Below are 21,818 nucleotides of genomic sequence, written 5' to 3'. Positions count from 1 at the left end.
CTTTGTGATTACGACATAAATGTAAAATATATGAAAAAAGTAAAAAATTGGCAGTCAAAGTTAAATATATAAATACATTGACAAAATTTTGACTTTTTATGTCATAATTTCAAGTCAAAATTATGAGTTTCAATATTTCATATTTTACTTGTCATAATTACTGAATGACTTATGATAGTCATACTTTTTATCACATAATTTTGACTTTTTCTCATTATTATAACTATGTGATTGACATAAATGTAAAATAAATACAAATACATTGACACTCATAATTTTGACTTTTTATGTAATAATTTCAAGTCAAAATGATGAGTTTCAATATATTCATATATTTTACTTATAATTACTGAATGACTTAGTATGTCATAATGATATGTTGTCATAATTATGAGAAAGTCTTGATATCAACTGTTTATCATTATTATTACTGTGATTATGACATAAAAAGTAAAATATGAAATAAAAAGTAAAAAATTGACTCAATTTTGACTTGAAATACTGACAAAAAGTCAAAATTATATTTATTATATATATTATATATATTATATTTAACTTATGCAATTATTACGGAATTACTTAGTATGCCATAAATTATATATAAATTATATATATATATTTTTTTTTTGTTGTTGTCATAATTATGATTTACTAAAAATGTGGTTCAGTAATGATGAGCATTAGCACAAACTGAATAAACTCTAAGAGTTTCAGCTGTTTCTAAATGACATTTTTTCACAACAAGAGTCGTTTCATCATTAGTTATTTTATATTATTTGTTCATAGTTGCTTTGATCTAAACTATGGTATCTTTATAATGAATAATTCAGATGGCAATATTACATCATTTCCACACGTTCAGCACATCATCCTCGACACAAACACACAAACAATCACTTTTCATTTTGGCAACTTTATTTCATAAGTGTAACACTGACTAAACGAGTGTGAAAGAGGAACATTAAATTATACACTTTTTCCAGCTTCCCAGATATGGAAACTGAAAGCCTAAAACTACTGTAATCTGGTCAGCACTGAAATGTTTGGATTTAATACAATTCTCACTGTGGAGGTTTCTATTCTTACTCTTACTGAAGGTAAATCGCTTTGCTTTTTACACAATTTTCAAACAATGAATTTGAAAAATCTGATTTTCACTCATAAAAATCAGTTTCGAGTGAAAGTATATCAGTTCTGCATTCACAGAGCAGGTGACAGGATTGTTCTACATCAGCCTCGTATTTATTTCAGTGATAAACAGATCTGCATCTCTCAGCGACGCCACCTGCTGGCAGTCAGACCTGACTGAAATAAGGAACATGAGGATTGAGCGGGACTTCAGGTGTCCTGAGAGCTAACCGGAGGAAACTCCTGTTCGTCATCCAGACGCAGCGGTCCGTCCGCAAACTCGTGCTCTGGGATCAGCTCTCCTCTCTTCGCTCCTCCATCCTCGGAGTAGCCTGAAGGAAAAGTGGATCATCGACACGCCGTCATTTACCTTTATGAGAAGCACTGAAACAAACAGACGCAGACACGTGACATGTTCTAGTCAGACGTACCCGTGAGGGAGCTGGAGGACGGAGAGTCCTGATTCCTGCTCGTGGCAACAGTTGCTGCGTAGGATGGACTTCCAACCTCGAGCTCCGACGCCGCTGGACCTTCATCAGCACTCTCGTACAGTCTATTGGACGAATTAAATGCAAAATTATCTAGAGATTTGACCATCAGCTACTCAAGGTTCAAAAGCTTAAGACGCGATCAAAGGCATGAATGTATTAACACGTGAATCTGATTTTAAATGAGCCTAATGTATCCAGTCAAGAGTTTCACACAATCACATTCTTTTGCTTAAATTACTGCGTACACACAACGTTTTATTAAAGTATTTATAAGTTTGGCCGTTCATTTACATGATAATTGCGTTTTGGGGGCCTGAAAACGCAGACTTTTGAAAACGGGTTTCAAAGTGCAATTTTTTGAAATCAATACTGTTATCGACTACAAAACTGCAAATTTGTGAAAACGGTAACATCATGTGCATGCGTGTTACGTGTTCAGTCTATAGGTGCTTGGTGATTCTTTATAAAGTGACATCGCCATCTACTGGCCAGGCAGCAGAATACAGCGATTTTAGTTGTTTTCGAGGATCCGTGTGAACGGGAACGTTTTGACTTCGTTGTCGTCTCTACGTGAAAAATGCAAAGGAAAAAGTACCGTTGTTGTGTAAACATAAATCCTAAGAAAAAACATGCACCAGATCAACAAATTGTGTGGCGTCAAAAATAATATTTTAAGTTTTTAAGAAATTATATATTTTATAGTTTATTATTCATCAAATTAGACCAAAAAAATGTAAATGAACTGTATATTTTATGGTTTACTGTGAATCAAATTGGACAAAAACTGTAAATCGATTATATAGTTTATGGTTTAATATAAATTAAATTGAATATAAAACTAAATCAATTACATATTTTATGGTTTATTGTGAATCAAATTGGACAAAAAATGTAAATAAATGTTATACAGTATTTTATTTTGAATCAAATTGGACAAAAAAACTGTAAATCAATGCAGATTATGATTTTTGAAACCAATGAATGTAATCTACCTGTGCTTCTTGACTAAAGGACAGTCTCCTCCTTCCTGCGGATCTATATTGTAGATGTAGAGATGACCATCTAATGAAGCCACCAGAAGACGTGGAACCTTCTGGATCCTGCGGGCGATGACGTATCAGCACAGACAACAACATCTCCACATGATCATGACATCAGCAGCACACATGCACTGGACTCACGTGGAGAGAGCGGATATATTCTTCATGCCTGCCGCGGCGAGGCGAACGGTAGCAAACGCTCGGTCCTGATGCATCATGTCCGACACCTGAGAGGGAAGGTAAGTGCTGGCAGCAGAAAACATCTTCCCCATGTATCCAGACCATGATGGAGACTCCTGACTGTGTTCATGAGAGACACATGACATCATGAAGCATGGAAGTCCATTAACTGCTCTTTAAACACAGTAGGGCAAGAATCATTATTCTTTTGTTTAAAACAGAGATTATGATTCTCTCATGGTTCTGAACAGATAACTAAACAAAATAATATATAATTTACTAGCGGTTCTGACAAAATGCTTTTGAATGAATCTCTTGAATGAATGATTCAATGACTCACTCATAAAGACTTCACTTGTTTCATTACTGGATGAATCAGCGTTTTTGAACAAATCTCTTGAATGAATGATTCAATGACTCACTCATAAAGTCTTCACTTGTTTCATTACTGGATGAATCAGCGTTTTTGAACAAATCTCTTGAATGAATGATTCAATGACTCACTCATAAAGTCTTCACTTGTTTCATTACTGGATGAATCAGCGTTTTTGAACAAATCTCTTGAATGAATGATTCAATGACTCACTCATAAAGTCTTCACTGGTTTCATTACTGGATGAATCAGTGTTTTTGAACAAATCTCTTGAATGAATGATTCAGTGACTCACTCAAAGTCTTCACTGGTTTCAATACTGGATGAATCAGCATTTTGAACAAATCTCTTGAATGAATGATTCAATGACTCACTCATAAAGTCTTCACTTGTTTCATTACTGGATGAATCAGCGTTTTTGAACAAATCTCTTGAATGAATGATTCAATGACTCACTCATAAAGACTTCACTTGTTTCATTACTGGATGAATCAGCGTTTTTGAACAAATCTCTTGAATGAATGATTCAATGACTCACTCATAAAGTCTTCACTTGTTTCATTACTGGATGAATCAGCGTTTTTGAACAAATCTCTTGAATGAATGATTCAATGACTCACTCATAAAGTCTTCACTTGTTTCATTACTGGATGAATTAGCATTTTTGAATGAATGTCTTGAATGAATTATTCAATGACTCACTCATAAAGACTTCACTTGTTTCATTACTGGATGAATCAGCATTTTTGAATGAATGTCTTGAATGAATGATTCAATGACTCACTCATAAAGACTTCACTTGTTTCATTACTGGATGAATCAGCGTTTTTGAACAAATCTCTTGAACAAATGATTCAATGACTCACTCATAAAGTCTTCACTTGTTTCATTACTGGATGAATCAGCGTTTTTGAACAAATCTCTTGAATGAATGATTCAATGACTCACTCATAAAGTCTTCACTGGTTTCATTACTGGATGAATCAGTGTTTTTGAACAAATCTCTTGAATGAATGATTCAGTGACTCACTCAAAGTCTTCACTTGTTTCATTACTGGATGAATGAGCGTTTTTGAACAAATCTCTTGAATGAATGATTCAATGACTCACTCATAAAGTCTTCACTTGTTTCATTACTGGATGAATCAGCGTTTTTGAACAAATCTCTTGAATGAATGATTCAATGTCTCACTCATAAAGTCTTCACTTGTTTCATTACTGGATGAATCAGCATTTTTGAATGAATGTCTTGAATGAATGATTCAATGACTCACTCATAAAGTCTTCACTTGTTTCATTACTGGATGAATCAGCGTTTTTGAACAAATCTCTTGAATGAATGATTCAATGACTCACTCAAAGTCTTCACTGGTTTCAATACTGGATGAATCAGCGTTTTTGAACAAATTTCTTGAATGAATGATTCAATGACTCACTCATAAAGTCTTCACTGGTTTCATTACTGGATGAATCAGTGTTTTTGAACAAATCTCTTGAATGAATGATTCAATGACTCACTCATAAAGTCTTCACTTGTTTCATTACTGGATGAATCAGCGTTTTTGAATGAATCTCTTGAATGAATGATTCAATGACTCACTCATAAAGACTTCACTTGTTTCATTACTGGATGAATCAGCGTTTTTGAACAAATCTCTTGAATGAATGATTCAATGACTCACTCATAAAGTCTTCACTTGTTTCATTACTGGATGAATCAGCGTTTTTGAACAAATCTCTTGAATGAATGATTCAATGACTCACTCATAAAGTCTTCACTTGTTTCATTACTGGATGAATCAGCGTTTTTGAACAAATCTCTTGAATGAATGATTCAATGACTCACTCATAAAGTCTTCACTGGTTTCATTACTGGATGAATCAGTGTTTTTGAACAAATCTCTTGAATGAATGATTCAGTGACTCACTCAAAGTCTTCACTGGTTTCAATACTGGATGAATCAGCATTTTGAACAAATCTCTTGAATGAATGATTCAATGACTCACTCATAAAGTCTTCACTTGTTTCATTACTGGATGAATCAGCGTTTTTGAACAAATCTCTTGAATGAATGATTCAATGACTCACTCATAAAGACTTCACTTGTTTCATTACTGGATGAATCAGCGTTTTTGAACAAATCTCTTGAATGAATGATTCAATGACTCACTCATAAAGTCTTCACTTGTTTCATTACTGGATGAATCAGCGTTTTTGAACAAATCTCTTGAATGAATGATTCAATGACTCACTCATAAAGTCTTCACTTGTTTCATTACTGGATGAATTAGCATTTTTGAATGAATGTCTTGAATGAATTATTCAATGACTCACTCATAAAGACTTCACTTGTTTCATTACTGGATGAATCAGCATTTTTGAATGAATGTCTTGAATGAATGATTCAATGACTCACTCATAAAGACTTCACTTGTTTCATTACTGGATGAATCAGCGTTTTTGAACAAATCTCTTGAACAAATGATTCAATGACTCACTCATAAAGTCTTCACTTGTTTCATTACTGGATGAATCAGCGTTTTTGAACAAATCTCTTGAATGAATGATTCAATGACTCACTCATAAAGTCTTCACTGGTTTCATTACTGGATGAATCAGTGTTTTTGAACAAATCTCTTGAATGAATGATTCAGTGACTCACTCAAAGTCTTCACTTGTTTCATTACTGGATGAATGAGCGTTTTTGAACAAATCTCTTGAATGAATGATTCAATGACTCACTCATAAAGTCTTCACTTGTTTCATTACTGGATGAATCAGCGTTTTTGAACAAATCTCTTGAATGAATGATTCAATGTCTCACTCATAAAGTCTTCACTTGTTTCATTACTGGATGAATCAGCATTTTTGAATGAATGTCTTGAATGAATGATTCAATGACTCACTCATAAAGTCTTCACTTGTTTCATTACTGGATGAATCAGCGTTTTTGAACAAATCTCTTGAATGAATGATTCAATGACTCACTCAAAGTCTTCACTGGTTTCAATACTGGATGAATCAGCGTTTTTGAACAAATTTCTTGAATGAATGATTCAATGACTCACTCATAAAGTCTTCACTGGTTTCATTACTGGATGAATCAGTGTTTTTGAACAAATCTCTTGAATGAATGATTCAATGACTCACTCATAAAGTCTTCACTTGTTTCATTACTGGATGAATCAGCGTTTTTGAATGAATCTCTTGAATGAATGATTCAATGACTCACTCATAAAGACTTCACTTGTTTCATTACTGGATGAATCAGCGTTTTTGAACAAATCTCTTGAATGAATGATTCAATGACTCACTCATAAAGTCTTCACTTGTTTCATTACTGGATGAATCAGCGTTTTTGAACAAATCTCTTGAATGAATGATTCAATGACTCACTCATAAAGTCTTCACTTGTTTCATTACTGGATGAATCAGCGTTTTTGAACAAATCTCTTGAATGAATGATTCAATGACTCACTCATAAAGTCTTCACTGGTTTCATTACTGGATGAATCAGTGTTTTTGAACAAATCTCTTGAATGAATGATTCAGTGACTCACTCAAAGTCTTCACTGGTTTCAATACTGGATGAATCAGCATTTTGAACAAATCTCTTGAATGAATGATTCAATGACTCACTCATAAAGTCTTCACTTGTTTCATTACTGGATGAATCAGCGTTTTTGAACAAATCTCTTGAATGAATGATTCAATGACTCACTCATAAAGACTTCACTTGTTTCATTACTGGATGAATCAGCGTTTTTGAACAAATCTCTTGAATGAATGATTCAATGACTCACTCATAAAGTCTTCACTTGTTTCATTACTGGATGAATCAGCGTTTTTGAACAAATCTCTTGAATGAATGATTCAATGACTCACTCATAAAGTCTTCACTTGTTTCATTACTGGATGAATTAGCATTTTTGAATGAATGTCTTGAATGAATTATTCAATGACTCACTCATAAAGACTTCACTTGTTTCATTACTGGATGAATCAGCATTTTTGAATGAATGTCTTGAATGAATGATTCAATGACTCACTCATAAAGACTTCACTTGTTTCATTACTGGATGAATCAGCGTTTTTGAACAAATCTCTTGAACAAATGATTCAATGACTCACTCATAAAGTCTTCACTTGTTTCATTACTGGATGAATGAGCGTTTTTGAACAAATCTCTTGAATGAATGATTCAATGACTCACTCATAAAGTCTTCACTTGTTTCATTACTGGATGAATCAGCGTTTTTGAACAAATCTCTTGAATGAATGATTCAATGTCTCACTCATAAAGTCTTCACTTGTTTCATTACTGGATGAATCAGCATTTTTGAATGAATGTCTTGAATGAATGATTCAATGACTCACTCATAAAGTCTTCACTTGTTTCATTACTGGATGAATCAGTGTTTTTGAACAAATCTCTTGAATGAATGATTCAATGACTCACTCATAAAGACTTCACTTGTTTCATTACTGGATGAATCAGCGTTTTTGAACAAATCTCTTGAATGAATGATTCAATGACTCACTCATAAAGTCTTAACTTGTTTCATTACTGGATGAATCAGCGTTTTTGAACAAATCTCTTGAATTAATGATTCAATGTCTCACTCATAAAGTCTTCACTTGTTTCATTACTGGATGAATCAGCATTTTTGAATGAATGTCTTGAATGAATGATTCAATGACTCACTCATAAAGTCTTCACTTGTTTCATTACTGGATGAATCAGCGTTTTTGAACAAATCTCTTGAATGAATGATTCAATGACTCACTCAAAGTCTTCACTGGTTTCAATACTGGATGAATCAGCGTTTTTGAACAAATTTCTTGAATGAATGATTCAATGACTCACTCATAAAGTCTTCACTGGTTTCATTACTGGATGAATCAGTGTTTTTGAACAAATCTCTTGAATGAATGATTCAATGACTCACTCATAAAGACTTCACTTGTTTCATTACTGGATGAATCAGCGTTTTTGAACAAATCTCTTGAATGAATGATTCAATGACTCACTCATAAAGTCTTAACTTGTTTCATTACTGGATGAATCAGCGTTTTTGAACAAATCTCTTGAATGAATGATTCAATGACTCACTCATAAAGACTTCACTTGTTTCATTACTGGATGAATCAGCATTTTTGAATGAATGTCTTGAATGAATGATTCAATGACTCACTCATAAAGACTTCACTTGTTTCATTACTGGATGAATCAGCGTTTTTGAACAAATCTGTTGAATGAATGATTCAATGACTCACTCATAAAGTCTTCACTTGTTTCATTAATGGATGATTCAGCATTTTTGAATGAATGTCTTGAATGAATGATTCAATGACAAAAATATTTTTTAACACTCACTTTATCGCCACCTACTGGTGTAATGATGTAATTGATACAATCTTTATTTGAAGCATCAATTTACTTTCAAAAGGTGATTTGCTCTATTTTGATTTTGTGCTACTGTTGACATCAGTGTTTATATCTGAACTATAAACTTTTATCCCAGTACAGAAATAATGATACTGTGCGGCTGAAAAGACTGTTTGTGAAGATGTTTCATATCTATACATGACAGCGGCTCTCTCTAGATCAGAATGCAGATCTGAATGTTCGCTGTGATCAGACTTGTTTAATAGACGTCGTTGTCATAGGATCATGTGGGTGTTTGAATCGAGATTGCAATCTTTTAACGATTAATCGTGAAGCTTTTCTGTGTGTATGCACATCATCATCCATGATGAACATGTTTTGTGATTGGTTGTTGTTTTATGTACCTGGGTCTGTGATGCTCCAGTCTGAAGATATGAACAGTCTCTGTGTTACTGGAGGCACAGAGAAACTGTGCGTCTGCACTGAACGACAAGGAACTGATGCTCACATACCTGAACACAAACACAGGGAACACATCCTCCAGGAATGAATACTGTTGTTTAAATAGTATATATATATATATATATATATATATATATATATATATATATATATATATATATAGTATTAAAAAGTATATAGTATATAAATAAATATAGATGTTTCTGTCTTAAAAACACACTTTTTGATGCCCAGGACCCCCAAATTAAGTGATCTTTTCAAAAAACAAACAAAAAGCTATATATAAATGTAATTTACACTGTTTGAGGAAAATTGTAAAGACAGAAAAATTTAAAACTTTTCATTGCTATATATAAATAGTGTATATTAAATTATTTATAATTGAATCTAAAAGTTTTTTTCAATATGAAACAATATGCACTGTGAAAAGTGCAATACAAATAAACTTGAAAATGAATTGAACAATACTTCTTACCTCTTCATCCCTCTGCGGAATTCAAACAGTTTGTCTCCGTCAGGAACGCTGAAGACTCGTATAACAGTGCCCTGGATTATCATATCATCACACGATCACAACATGGTCAGAATCATGATATTGAGGATATCTGAGATACAACCTTCTCTGACTCACTTTTTCAGAAGCAGTGGCCAGACTGGTTCCTGAAGCGTTGAATGAGATGGCGGCCACATGACTGGCATGGGCAGAGATCACAGTCACCTCATTCTGAAATTATCAAAGTGGAGGAGTTTAAATCAACTAGATAAACTTGTTTGTCAACACAGACTTTGATGTTGGCTTGAGAAAGCCTGACCAGAAAGTTTGAAGGTTTTGACAGCATATCAGAAAACAGATAGATAGATAGACAGCATGTTGCCAACATGTTTCAGCACATTTCTAACATGTTTTAACATGTTGCTAGCAAGTTTGTAGTATATAATTTAAGACGTTGCTAGCTTTAACACATTGTTATCATGATTTAACACTTTGTTAGCATTTTTAACATATTTTACCATGATTCTAACATCAATTAGCACATTGCTAAAATGATTTAGCACACTATTAACATTTTTCTATGTGAATTAGCACACTGCTAATACGGTATAGCATGTTGTTAACATTTTTCTAACATGTTTCTAGTATATGATTTAACACATTGCTATCAAGATTTAACACACTGCTAACGTTTTATCATGTTTCTAGCATCAATTAGCACATTGCTAACATGAATTATCATGTTGCTAACATGATATAACACATTGCTAGCATGTTTATAATGTGATTTAACACATTGCTAGCATGTTTATAATGTGATTTAACACGTTGCTAGCATGTTTATGTGATTTAACATGTTGCTAGCATGTTTCTAGCATTAATTAGTAAATTGTTTAAATGTTGCTAGCATGATTTAACATTTTGTTATTTTTCTTACATGATTTGGGACGTTGATGTCATGAATTAACTCTTTGCTAGCATTTTTAGAACATTAGCAATTAGCAATTTGTTAACATGTTTTAAAATGTTTCTATCATGATTTAACATTGTTGTTAACATTTTCTTACATGGATTTACATGGCCCGTTACTATCATGATTTAACTCTTTGTTAGCATTTTTAGCATGTTTCTAGCATCAATTAGCAAATCACTAGCATGTTTTAACTTTTTCTAACACATCGAATGTGATGTAAAATTTTGTTAAAATGTTTCTAGAATGAATAAACAAGTTGCTAACATGTTGTTAGCACATTTCTTCCAAGAATTAACACATTGCTAGTATAATTTAACAGTTTGTTAGCATTTTTCTTACATGATTTGCGACATTGCTATCAAGATTTTACTCTTTGCTAGCATTTTTAACAAATTAGCAATTAGCAAATTGCTAGCATGTTTTAACATGCTTCTAACATCAATTAACACATTGTTGACATGATTTAGCACACTGTTAACATTTTCTATGTGAATTAGCAAATTGCTGACATGGTATAGCATGTTGTTAACATGTTTCTAACATGTTTCTAGAATATGATTTAACACATTGCTAACGTTTTAGCATGTTTTTAGCATCAGTTAACACTTTGCTAAAATGTTTTATCATATTGCTAACATGATATAACACATTGCTAGCACGTTTCTAGTGTGATTTAACATTTTTCTAACATGACTACGCAGATTTGCTAACATGTTACTAGCATGATTTAACATTTTGTTAACATTTTTACATGATTTAGGACGTTGCTATCATGATTCAACTTTTTTGCTAGCATTTTTAGAAAATTAGCAATTAGCAAATTGTTAGCATCTTTTAACATGTTTTTAACATGATTTAACATCATTGTTAGCATTTTTGTACATGACATTGCCATCATGATTTAACTCTTTGTTAGCATTTTTAGTATGTTTCTAGCATCAATTAGCAAATTGCTAGCATGTTTTAACGTTGCTAACACATTGCTAGCATGTTTCAAATGTGATTTAACATGTTGCTAGTACATTTCTTCCAAGAATAAGCACATTGCTTACATGGATTAGCTCATTGCTAGCATATTTTAACATGATTTAGCACATTGTGTTTAGCACAGCCTGAATTAACATAATGTTAAGGAATGTTTGTAACGTGAGACAGTAATAATGAGTTTAGATAGCTTCTCCAGCTCTGCGTTCCCTTTAAAGACACATTTACCAGATTCACAGCATCATACAGAGTGATCTCTCCCGCGGTGACGCTCCCAGGATACGCCAGGTATGAGCTGGAATGACTGACAGATAATGCACACAGACCTGTCAGAATGGAGAGATTTACGGATCATTCCGGCCCAGTTTAACACACTCTGATCCTCTGGACCGCGAGCACGAGCTGCTCACCTGTGGGGTTTGGTGGCGTGTTGAGAAGAGACTTCAGCAGCTTCATGTCCTTGATATTATGGATGTACAGGGCCTCCTCCAAACACACTACGAGTCTCTGAAAAATAGTCAAATATTTGATCAAAAAAATTCAAAATCAAGTAAAAATTTGATCAAGTAAAAAATTCAAAAATATTACTACAATGTAAATCAGCTGTTTTCTATGTGAATATATAGTAAAGTGTAATTTATTCCTGTGATCAAAGCTGAATTTTCAGCATCATTACTCCAGTCTTCAGTGTCACATGATCCTTTAGAAAAACATGCACAGACAAATCCAAATTAAACCCTGTGGCTCGTGACGTCACATTGATGTCTTAAGACACGAAACAATCGGTTTGTGCGAGAAACCGAACAGTATTTATATCATTTTTTACCTCTAATACACCACCATGTCCAACTGCGTTCAGCACTCGCTTAGTGAGGTCTGATCGCGCTCTGACAACAGAAGTGATGTCTAGCACTCATTCGAGCAACACGTGAGACATCACTTCCGTCATCGGAACGCGTTTTCAGACCCGAATGCTGAACGCAGTTGGACATAGTGGAGCCACAGGGTTTAATGTGGATTTGTCTGTGCGTGTTTTTTTGAATCGTATAGATTTTGTTCCCATTGACATGCACTATACGACTGACAGGCGGCAACGGTTGGAGTTAAAAATCATCATTTGTGTTCGAATGAAGAAACAAAATCACCTACATCTTGGACGCGCTGGGGGTAAGCAGATAAACATCACATTTTCATTTTTGGGTGAACTATCCCTTTAAAATGTGTTTTTGCACACCTGACGGTTGAGCTTGACCGCGAGGATGTTGCTGGAGTAGCTGTAGTTACAGATCTCTGTGCCCTTCTTGAAGTGATAGATGTTCATCCTGAACGGAGCAGATCTGCTGACGACCACCATCAGACTGCTGGAGAAGAGCCGCTCCGCCACACACACATCAGGGCTCTCCACTGACCACACAGACGGACAGACAGATTTACACACAGTTCTCACACACTGTAATTTTACATTGCAAAGAAGTACAAAACGCAACTTCCCAAATGTCTGTGACGTCAAAGACCTCATGGCCAAATGTTTGGCTTGCATATTAATATGATTACATAATTCTGAGTCAGTTTTCTGTACCTCCTTGATGAATGCAATCCATTCTGTCAACAGAGGACAGAGAGAAAAGCCTGTAGCCATTCTTACCACCAACAGCCAAAGACCTGAAACATGATAGATAGATAGATAGATAGATAGATAGATAGATAGATAGATAGATAGATAGATAGATAGATAGATAGATAGATAGATAGATAGATAGATAGATTAAATGTCATGTGATATGGCATAACTTTCTCATAGTTTTATATGCGCGCTCACGTTGTGTCCTGGTTGAAGGACGCGCACGAGAGTCTCTGGAGCTCCGAAGATCCATTAGAACCAGAACTCTGCCTGTCTGGAGAAGAACCGGATCTTCGCACCTTCTCTCCGGTTCGGAGCTCTGCGATCGGTTCGATCATCCCGCAGTGACGCTAGAATATGTCCATAAGTTTTGCTTTCAAAGAAAATTACATGTTTCGCGACTAATTATTGTTTTTAAGGTTGTTATTATTGAGCGTCCAGGTGCTGACACGCGCAGTGTTCCGTTTGAGCAAAACAAAAACCAGCTGACGTGACGCGTTTACGTCATGGAGTCATGGGGAATCTTATTGGCTAAGGAAAACGTCTGTCTTGCTACTGCTCGAAGGCTGTGTCTGATTGGCTCACACTTGCGCCTGGAGGACGGCCAGTGGGCGTGGCTTCTGGTGAATGTCTCAATAACAGCACGAGGAATTGTTTTGGTCGAACGAAATGTCTTAAAACACACTTAATCAAACACACACGCGAATAATATCCTCATATAATCCAAGCGTCAAACATACTGGACACATCTGGTTCGGATTTTCTGACTTTTCAGTGTTTCTGCACAACTTTAGTTTAGCAGCAGGTGACTATTTTTTAATGATCCCATATTTTTACCTGACGTATTTATAATTGTTCAGTTGTTACAGAATATTGCTATCATGAAGGGGAAATATTCGTGTTTATCATCAGAATTCCTGGTGAAAAACTACATTACCCAGGATTCTACTCAAAATCTCCACCAATCAGTGAATCGCGCCGAATAAAGCGTTGCAAAAATATATAGCTGCCTTTAAAAATATTACGATGGGGTCAGTAGCATCTGAGATATTGAAAACACCTGGGGCCAGTTGCATGAAATTCTCAGACTCTTCTAATTATTTTCTTTAAGACTTTAAGTCAGTTCGATAGAAATGTAGATTGGTATAATTTGAATCTGAAAAGTACGACTTTGGAAAACTGCTAGTTGGTCAAACTGGTTCTTAAAGGGTTAAAAAAATGAAAATAATGTCATTTATTACTCACCCTCATGTCATTCCACACCCGTAACACCTTCATTCATCTTCAGAACACAAATTAAGATATTTTTGATGAAATCCGATAGCTCGGTGAGGCCTGCATTGACAGCAAAGCCACTGAACCTCTCAAGATCCAGAAAGCAACTAAAGACATATTTAAAAGAGTTTATGTGAGTTCAGTGGTTCAACTTTAATATTATATAACGACTTTATTCAACATTACTAGCTGATTTCAAAACACTGCTTCTGAGCTTCGATTTTTTTGTTTCGAATTAGTGATTCGGATTTCGTGTCAAACATCTAAACTGCTGAAATCACGTGACTTTGGCGCTCCGAAATCGGCCATCACTATATTGTTGAAAAGTCGTTATTTTATTTATTTATTTATTGGTGCACAAAAAATATTCTCGTGGCTTTATAATATTAATATTGAACCACTGTACTCACATGAACTGATTTAAATATGTTTTTAGTACATTAATGGATCTTGAGAGGTTCAAAGGCCTCACTGAGACATCGGATTTTATCAAAAATATCTTAATTTGTGTTCCGAAGATGAATGAAGGTCTTACGGGTGTGGAACGACATGAGGGAGAGGAATTAATGACAGAATTTTCATTTTTGGGTGAACTAACCCTTTAAGACAGGCACCTGCTGGTCTAGTCAAATGTTCTGAAGGAAAGATTGCGAGTGATTCCAAAAGTCGCCGCTAGGTGTCGCTGTATTTCAAGTCTGTTTGTCGGCAGTATCAGGAGGGGAGGGAGCGATAAGACAACTTTTTTTGCTCAATACTTTATTTTTCTTTTGCAAAACTTTATTCTTTTTTTTTTTTTTTTTTTTTTTTTTTAAAAACATATGTGGCATTATATTGACTGACACTGATTAACATGCTCTCTTCTGGCAGCGAGTACAGTTGATTTGATCTACATATTTCCGAGGTCTGATCTGTCCTGGTGGAAGGAAGACCGAAGAAGTCGCTGAATGAACGCATGTGTTTACGGGACCTGGTCAGGATCGACTTTCATTTTATTTCTCTTCCTTTGACCAAAATATCGCGCTTTCTGCAAGAGTACAGGGGAGAACTGTGATTGTTTTGAACAAGAAAGGAATAAAATTGCCATAATTAAACTGTCATTCCTGATATGCTTCACCCTATTGAGAGATTAGTCATAATTTCATCTCATGTTTCCAAAGGTAAATGTTTCTTTAGTTAATTCAGCGGGAACATGTACAGGTGCGAGTGTGTTGAGCCTTTTGTGTTGCATAAAATATGACATTATTAATGATGAAGGCATCAATTAAACCTTATAAAACACCTGAAAGCGAAAAGCAATGAAAGATCCCAGCTAACAAAAATATGTTCTGTTCTCAAGTTACTAAAATGTTTATTTCTGAATATCCAGTTTTTAAAATGTTTTTTCTTGGTTATGGGAACGTTTAATTGTATCATTCTTCAAACATTATGGGAATGTTACTTTTGAATGTTCTCTGAACGTTCTGAAACAATTTTAAAAAACATCCAACTAAAATGTTCCAGAATAAACATCCAATGATCAATGTATAAATAATGTTTTTGTGCTAACGTTTTGAGAACATTATTAAAGACCAGATAACATTGTGAAAGAACATTCTATTAATTTAACATTTGTTCATAACCTTGCCAGAATGTTGGCGGATGATAAAGGAAACCTCTCAAGTTTAATTGTCAGTGATTCAGGTGATCGCAGCACACTGTTGTTGGTACAGAGAGAAATGCTGGGTATGGTTTAATATGAATAGTGTCCAAACAAAAGCAACATTCAGTGTGAGGGCATGAATCCAGACATAGATCTTTGCCTCTGTAATTACTGCTTTACACTGAATCCTGCCTGTTGTTTTTTGATTTATGTTGCAGTCATTGAAATAAAGGCATTTCAGCTGATTGCATGCTGAAGATGGGTTGTGGAAGAAGAATATCACTCTCTAATCATAAATCTCTCTGTATACTACAGAGTAAACACACACAAGAGAGCACAAGCAGACGATGTGCTGTCATACATCACACTGATCTCAACTGGGTTTAAACTGAACTCTTGACCTGGTTACACACACACACACACAGTTATGCAATTAATCATACAAATATACAATTAATTTAACACACACTGACCCTTACCTGACAACATGCCTTAATGGGAATCAATTGAGTTTTCAACAAAATTTCAACATTTAAAACACAAAATAATGAATGAAACAGCAAAAACACAAAAGATAAAAGGATCAAACCATTATGGCAAAAAAAAAAAAAAATTATAGATTGCATAAAATAACAAATTATGAAATGTGTGTGAATGAACACTTGTCCCAACCATGAAAAAATACTCTCGTTCTGAGAGCTTGGAGGACAAAATTCACAAAAATATTCTAATTTAAGAGATTTTTGAAGTGGAAATCAACATTAAAAACAGTCTTTTGGTGCAAAACCTCATAGATACTGAGATATATAGGCTTTGTGACAACTTGCCCCAGTTTGCTCTATATAAACGCCCATACCATTAGGATGAAGAAACCTGGACTGTTTCTGATTTTTGTTCTGAAGTTTTCTACAATGGCTGATGTGGATTCATTGAAGAGTTATTTACAGTTATTTAACTATTAATTAATGTGTGTGTGTGTGTGTGTGTGTGTGTGTGTGTGTGTGTGTGTGTGTGTGTGTGTGTGTGTGTGTGTGTGTGTGTGTGTGTGTGTGTGTGTGTGTGTGTGTGTGTGTGTGTGTGTGTGTGTGGAGGTGGAGAGTGTCAGAGGGAGTCTGGATGTTTTCTTTTCATGCTGTAGTTCCTCCCCCTGCGAGCGTGTGTGTGTTTAGTGCGGATCAGACTCAGGTAACAGACGCCTCAGTCAGCAGGATGGGGAGTGTGTGCTTGTGCTGAGGATGGAGAAGAAAGTGTGTGTGATCCAGACTGACTTCCACCAGTGCCGTCCCATCATCGCCATCCACAGCAAGCCGTTGGCACACGTAAGACGTTGCATTTTCTTCTTTTTGTGTGCTTCACACACTTGTGTGGGCCTCATGTCCACACACACCCTCTGTTTGAGAGACACACCCTCACGTCCAGCAGTGTTTCTGCTCTGCTGATTAAGGTTTCTGAGTTAAGGTGAGTTTTTAGTTGTATTAAAAGTGTTTATTTTGCAAAGGCTGTAGGGATTGGCTGGTGTTCATGTGCAGGTGAACGCAGACTCAGGAATGTAAACATCTGAGCAAAACAACGAGACCAACAGTTCAACATCTGCCATTATCAGTGATCATAAATCAGAAGGATTACAGACTAATACTGATTTTCAAGATTTACATTGTAGATGTTCAAGTATTGTGTTCAATTATTTATTTAACATATGTTTAAAATACATACACACACATTACACATTATTTTAAAGTTATTTTTAATAAATGTATAACATATCTAAAAGTATTTTTTATTTTTCCATCTTTTTTCTTGTAGTGTATTTACTTTCAAAGCTGAGATAGCATCTGAAGTTTAGTTTTAGTTTATATCTATGTTAACTTTTGTCCTGCCAAAATGTAAGTGGAATCGATTTACTAAAGCATCTGCAGAACAAATGCATCAGGAACAGCTTTGATGTTATTGCAACATATATTATGTCATATCTGTATGTCTACTAAATCACGCATAAAACATCTGCTTTTAGTGCAACCAAATTGTGACAGACTTTGAAATCTGCATTATACAAGTGTATTTGAACAAAAACATATGAATTTTTGAATATACAAACTAGAACGAATACAGATCTTCTCTCTGTCTCAGTATTTCAAAGATTCTTGAAGGGATAGTTCACTGAAAAATACCTTTATGTCTTTTCAAATCTGTAAGACTTTCGTTCATCTTCTGAACACAAATGAAGATCTTTTTGGGGAAATCTGAGAGATTTCTGTCCCTCCATTGACAGTCTACGCAACTACCACTTTGACGCATCAAAAAGTTAATAAAGAGATTGTAAAACTAATCCATATGAATTGAGCGGTTTAGTCCAAGCTCAAACGTGCTGCGTAACACGAGAATGAACCTCATTGGTTCTTGCTGAAGCTCAAACGTGCTGCGTAACACGAGAATGAACCTCATTGGTTCTTGCTGAAGCTCAAACGTGCTGCGTAACACGAGAATGAACCTCATTGGTTCTTGCTGAAACTCAAACGCGCTGCGTAACACGAGAATGAACCTCATTGGTTCTTGCTGAAGCTCAAACGTGCTGCGTAACACGAGAATGAACCTCATTGGTTCTTGCTGAAGATCAAACGTGCTGCGTAACACGAGAATGAACCTCATTGGTTCTTGCTGAAGCTCAAACGTGCTGCGTAACACGAGAATGAACCTCATTGGTTCTTGCTGAAGCTCAAACGTGCTGCGTAACACGAGAATGAACCTCATTGGTTCTTGCTGAAGCTCAAACGTGCTGCGTAACACGAGAATGAACCTCATTGGTTCTTGCTGAAACTCAAACGCGCTGCGTAACACGAGAATGAACCTCATTGGTTCTTGCTGAAGCTCAAACGCGCTGCGTAACACGAGAATGAACCTCATTGGTTCTTGCTGAAGCTCAAACGTGCTGCGTAACACGAGAATGAACCTCATTGGTTCTTGCTGAAGCTCAAACGCGCTGCGTAACATGAGAATGAACCTCATTGGTTCTTGCTGAAGCTCAAACGTGCTGCGTAACACGAGAATGAACCTCATTGGTTCTTGCTGAAGCTCAAACGTGCTGCGTAACGCGAGAATGAACCTCATTGGTTCTTGCTGAAGCTCAAACGTGCTGCGTAACACGAGAATGAACCTCATTGGTTCTTGTGAAGCTCAAACGTGCTGCGTAACACGAGAATGAACCTCATTGGTTCTTGCTGAAGCTCAAACGTGCTGCGTAACACGAGAATGAACCTCATTGGTTCTTGCTGAAGCTCAAACGTGCTGCGTAACACGAGAATGAACCTCATTGGTTCTTGCTGAAGCTCAAACGTGCTGCGTAACACGAGAATGAACCTCATTGGTTCTTGTGAAGCTCAAACGTGCTGCGTAACACGAGAATGAACCTCATTGGTTCTTGCTGAAGCTCAAACGTGCTGCGTAACACGAGAATGAACCTCATTGGTTCTTGCTGAAGCTCAAACGTGCTGCGTAACACGAGAATGAACCTCATTGGTTCTTGTGAAGCTCAAACGTGCTGCGTAACACGAGAATGAATCTCATTGGTTCTTGCTGAAGCTCAAACGTGCTGCGTAACACGAGAATGAACCTCATTGGTTCTTGCTGAAGCTCAAACGTGCTGCGTAACACGAGAATGAACCTCATTGGTTCTTGCTGAAGCTCAAACGTGCTGCGTAACACGAGAATGAACCTCATTGATTCTTGCTGAAGCTCAAACGTGCTGCGTAACGCGAGAATGAACATCATTGGTTCTTGCTGAAGCTCAAACGTGCTGCGTAACGCGAGAATGAACCTCATTGGTTCTTGCTGAAGCTCAAACGTGCTGCGTAACACGAGAATGAACCTCATTGGTTCTTGCTGAAGCTCAAACGTGCTGCGTAACGCGAGAATGAACCTCATTGGTTCTTGTGAAGCTCAAACGTGCTGCGTAACACGAGAATGAACCTCATTGATTCTTGCTGAAGCTCAAACGTGCTGCGTAACACGAGAATGAACCTCATTGGTTCTTGCTGAAGCTCAAACGTGCTGCGTAACGCGAGAATGAACCTCATTGGTTCTTGTAAAGCTCAAATGTGCTGCGTAACGCGAGAATGAACCTCATTGGTTCTTGCTGAAGCTCAAACGTGCTGCGTAACACGAGAATGAACCTCATTGATTCTTGCTGAAGCTCAAACGTGCTGCGTAACACGAGAATGAACCTCATTGGTTCTTGCTGAAGCTCAAACGTGCTGCGTAACACGAGAATGAACCTCATTGGTTCTTGCTGAAGCTCAAACGTGCTGCGTAACACGAGAATGAACCTCATTGATTCTTGCTGAAGCTCAAACGTGCTGCGTAACGCGAGAATGAACATCATTGGTTCTTGCTGAAGCTCAAACGTGCTGCGTAACGCGAGAATGAACCTCATTGGTTCTTGCTGAAGCTCAAACGTGCTGCGTAACGCGAGAATGAACCTCATTGGTTCTTGTAAAGCTCAAATGTGCTGCGTAACGCGAGAATGAACCTCATTGGTTCTTGTGAAGCTCAAACGTCCTGCGTAACTCGAGAATGAACCTCATTGATTCTTGCTGAAGCTCAAACGTGCTGCGTAACATGAGAATGAACCTCATTGGTTCTTGAAGCTCAAACATGCTGCGTAACACGAGAATGAACCTCATTGGTTCTTGTGAAGCTCAAACGTGCTGCGTAACTCGAGAATGAACCTCATTGATTCTTGCTGAAGCTCAAACGTGCTGCGTAACACCAGAATGAACCTCATTGGTTCTTGCTGAAGCTCAAACGTGCTGCGTAACGCGAGAATGAACCTCATTGGTTCTTGTAAAGCTCAAATGTGCTGCGTAACGCGAGAATGAACCTCATTGGTTCTTGCTGAAGCTCAAACGTGCTGCGTAACACGAGAATGAACCTCATTGGTTCTTGCTGAAGCTCAAACGTGCTGCGTAACACGAGAATGAACCTCATTGGTTCTTGCTGAAGCTCAAACGTGCTGCGTAACACGAGAATGAACCTCATTGGTTCTTGCTGAAGCTCAAACGTGCTGCGTAACACGAGAATGAACCTCATTGATTCTTGCTGAAGCTCAAACGTGCTGCGTAACGCGAGAATGAACATCATTGGTTCTTGCTGAAGCTCAAACGTGCTGCGTAACGCGAGAATGAACCTCATTGGTTCTTGCTGAAGCTCAAACGTGCTGCGTAACACGAGAATGAACCTCATTGGTTCTTGCTGAAGCTCAAACGTGCTGCGTAACGCGAGAATGAACCTCATTGGTTCTTGCTGAAGCTCAAACGTGCTGCGTAACACAAGAATGAACCTCATTGGTTCTTGTGAAGCTCAAACGTCCTGCGTAACTCGAGAATGAACCTCATTGATTCTTGCTGAAGCTCAAACGTGCTGCGTAACACGAGAATGAACCTCATTGGTTCTTGCTGAAGCTCAAACGTGCTGCGTAACGCGAGAATGAACCTCATTGGTTCTTGCTGAAGCTCAAACGTGCTGCGTAACACGAGAATGAACCTCATTGGTTCTTGCTGAAGCTCAAACGTGCTGCGTAACACGAGAATGAACCTCATTGGTTCTTGCTGAAGCTCAAACGTGCTGCGTAACACGAGAATGAACCTCAGTGGTTCTTGTGAAGCTCAAACGTGCTGCGTAACATGAGAATGAACCTCATTGGTTCTTGCTGAAGCTCAAACGTGCTGCGTAACACGAGAATGAACCTCAGTGGTTCTTGTGAAGCTCAAACGTGCT

At 36.6% G+C, this 21,818-nt stretch overlaps 2 protein-coding genes across 5 annotated transcripts in view; one reads left to right on the top strand and one right to left on the bottom strand.

The window, feature by feature from the left end:
* Nucleotides 1–908: 908 nt before the first annotated feature.
* LOC137007498 (WD repeat domain phosphoinositide-interacting protein 1) lies at nucleotides 909–13,611 on the bottom strand. 2 transcript variants are annotated; one of them, XM_067369021.1, is made up of 12 exons: nucleotides 13,334–13,611; nucleotides 13,094–13,176; nucleotides 12,749–12,918; nucleotides 11,925–12,021; nucleotides 11,743–11,840; nucleotides 9,696–9,788; nucleotides 9,540–9,610; nucleotides 9,007–9,114; nucleotides 2,801–2,959; nucleotides 2,612–2,719; nucleotides 1,560–1,681; nucleotides 909–1,460 (listed from the first exon to the last, which is right to left on the bottom strand). In XM_067369021.1, the coding sequence occupies exons 1-12, from the start codon at nucleotides 13,471–13,473 to the stop codon at nucleotides 1,339–1,341; spliced, it is 1,371 nt and encodes a 456-aa protein (XP_067225122.1). In that variant the 5' UTR covers nucleotides 13,474–13,611; the 3' UTR covers nucleotides 909–1,338. The 2 variants fall into 2 exon arrangements, with proteins under 2 accessions (XP_067225122.1, XP_067225123.1); XM_067369022.1 differs by lacking the exons at nucleotides 909–1,460; nucleotides 1,560–1,681 and adding an exon at nucleotides 1,688–2,185.
* Nucleotides 13,612–13,629: 18 nt separating this feature from the next.
* The window catches only part of LOC137007496 (putative uncharacterized protein MYH16), a 70,315-nt gene continuing 62,126 nt past the window's right edge, over nucleotides 13,630–21,818 (top strand). For 2 of the 3 annotated variants that reach the window (XM_067369018.1, XM_067369016.1), the window contains exons 1-2: nucleotides 13,795–13,940; nucleotides 15,278–17,368. In XM_067369018.1, coding sequence (XP_067225119.1) covers nucleotides 17,285–17,368 — 84 coding nt within the window. In that variant the 5' untranslated portion in view covers nucleotides 13,795–13,940; nucleotides 15,278–17,284. Of the gene's footprint in view, nucleotides 13,759–13,794; nucleotides 13,941–15,277; nucleotides 17,369–21,818 lie in introns of those variants that run through there. The other variant, XM_067369017.1, reaches the window with a different exon arrangement.

Source organism: Chanodichthys erythropterus, chromosome 19 (genome assembly GCF_024489055.1).
Source record: "Chanodichthys erythropterus isolate Z2021 chromosome 19, ASM2448905v1, whole genome shotgun sequence".
In the NCBI taxonomy this organism is placed as follows: Eukaryota; Metazoa; Chordata; class Actinopteri; order Cypriniformes; family Xenocyprididae; genus Chanodichthys; species Chanodichthys erythropterus.
This window is presented reverse-complemented; position numbering and strand designations above follow the sequence as displayed.

What these genes read in the sequence shown, in the direction of transcription:
- LOC137007498 (XM_067369021.1), bottom strand. Translation starts at nt 13,473, where the DNA reads ATGATCGAACCGATCGCAGAGCTCCGAACCGGAGAGAAGGTGCGAAGA. An exon ending in CTGGAGCATCACAGACCCAG is followed by an intron (nt 2,960 to 9,006) that starts GTACATAAAACA and finishes TCATGAACACAG; the next exon opens with TCAGGAGTCTCCATCATGGT. An exon ending in AATATATCCGCTCTCTCCAC is followed by an intron (nt 2,720 to 2,800) that starts GTGAGTCCAGTG and finishes CATCGCCCGCAG; the next exon opens with GATCCAGAAGGTTCCACGTC.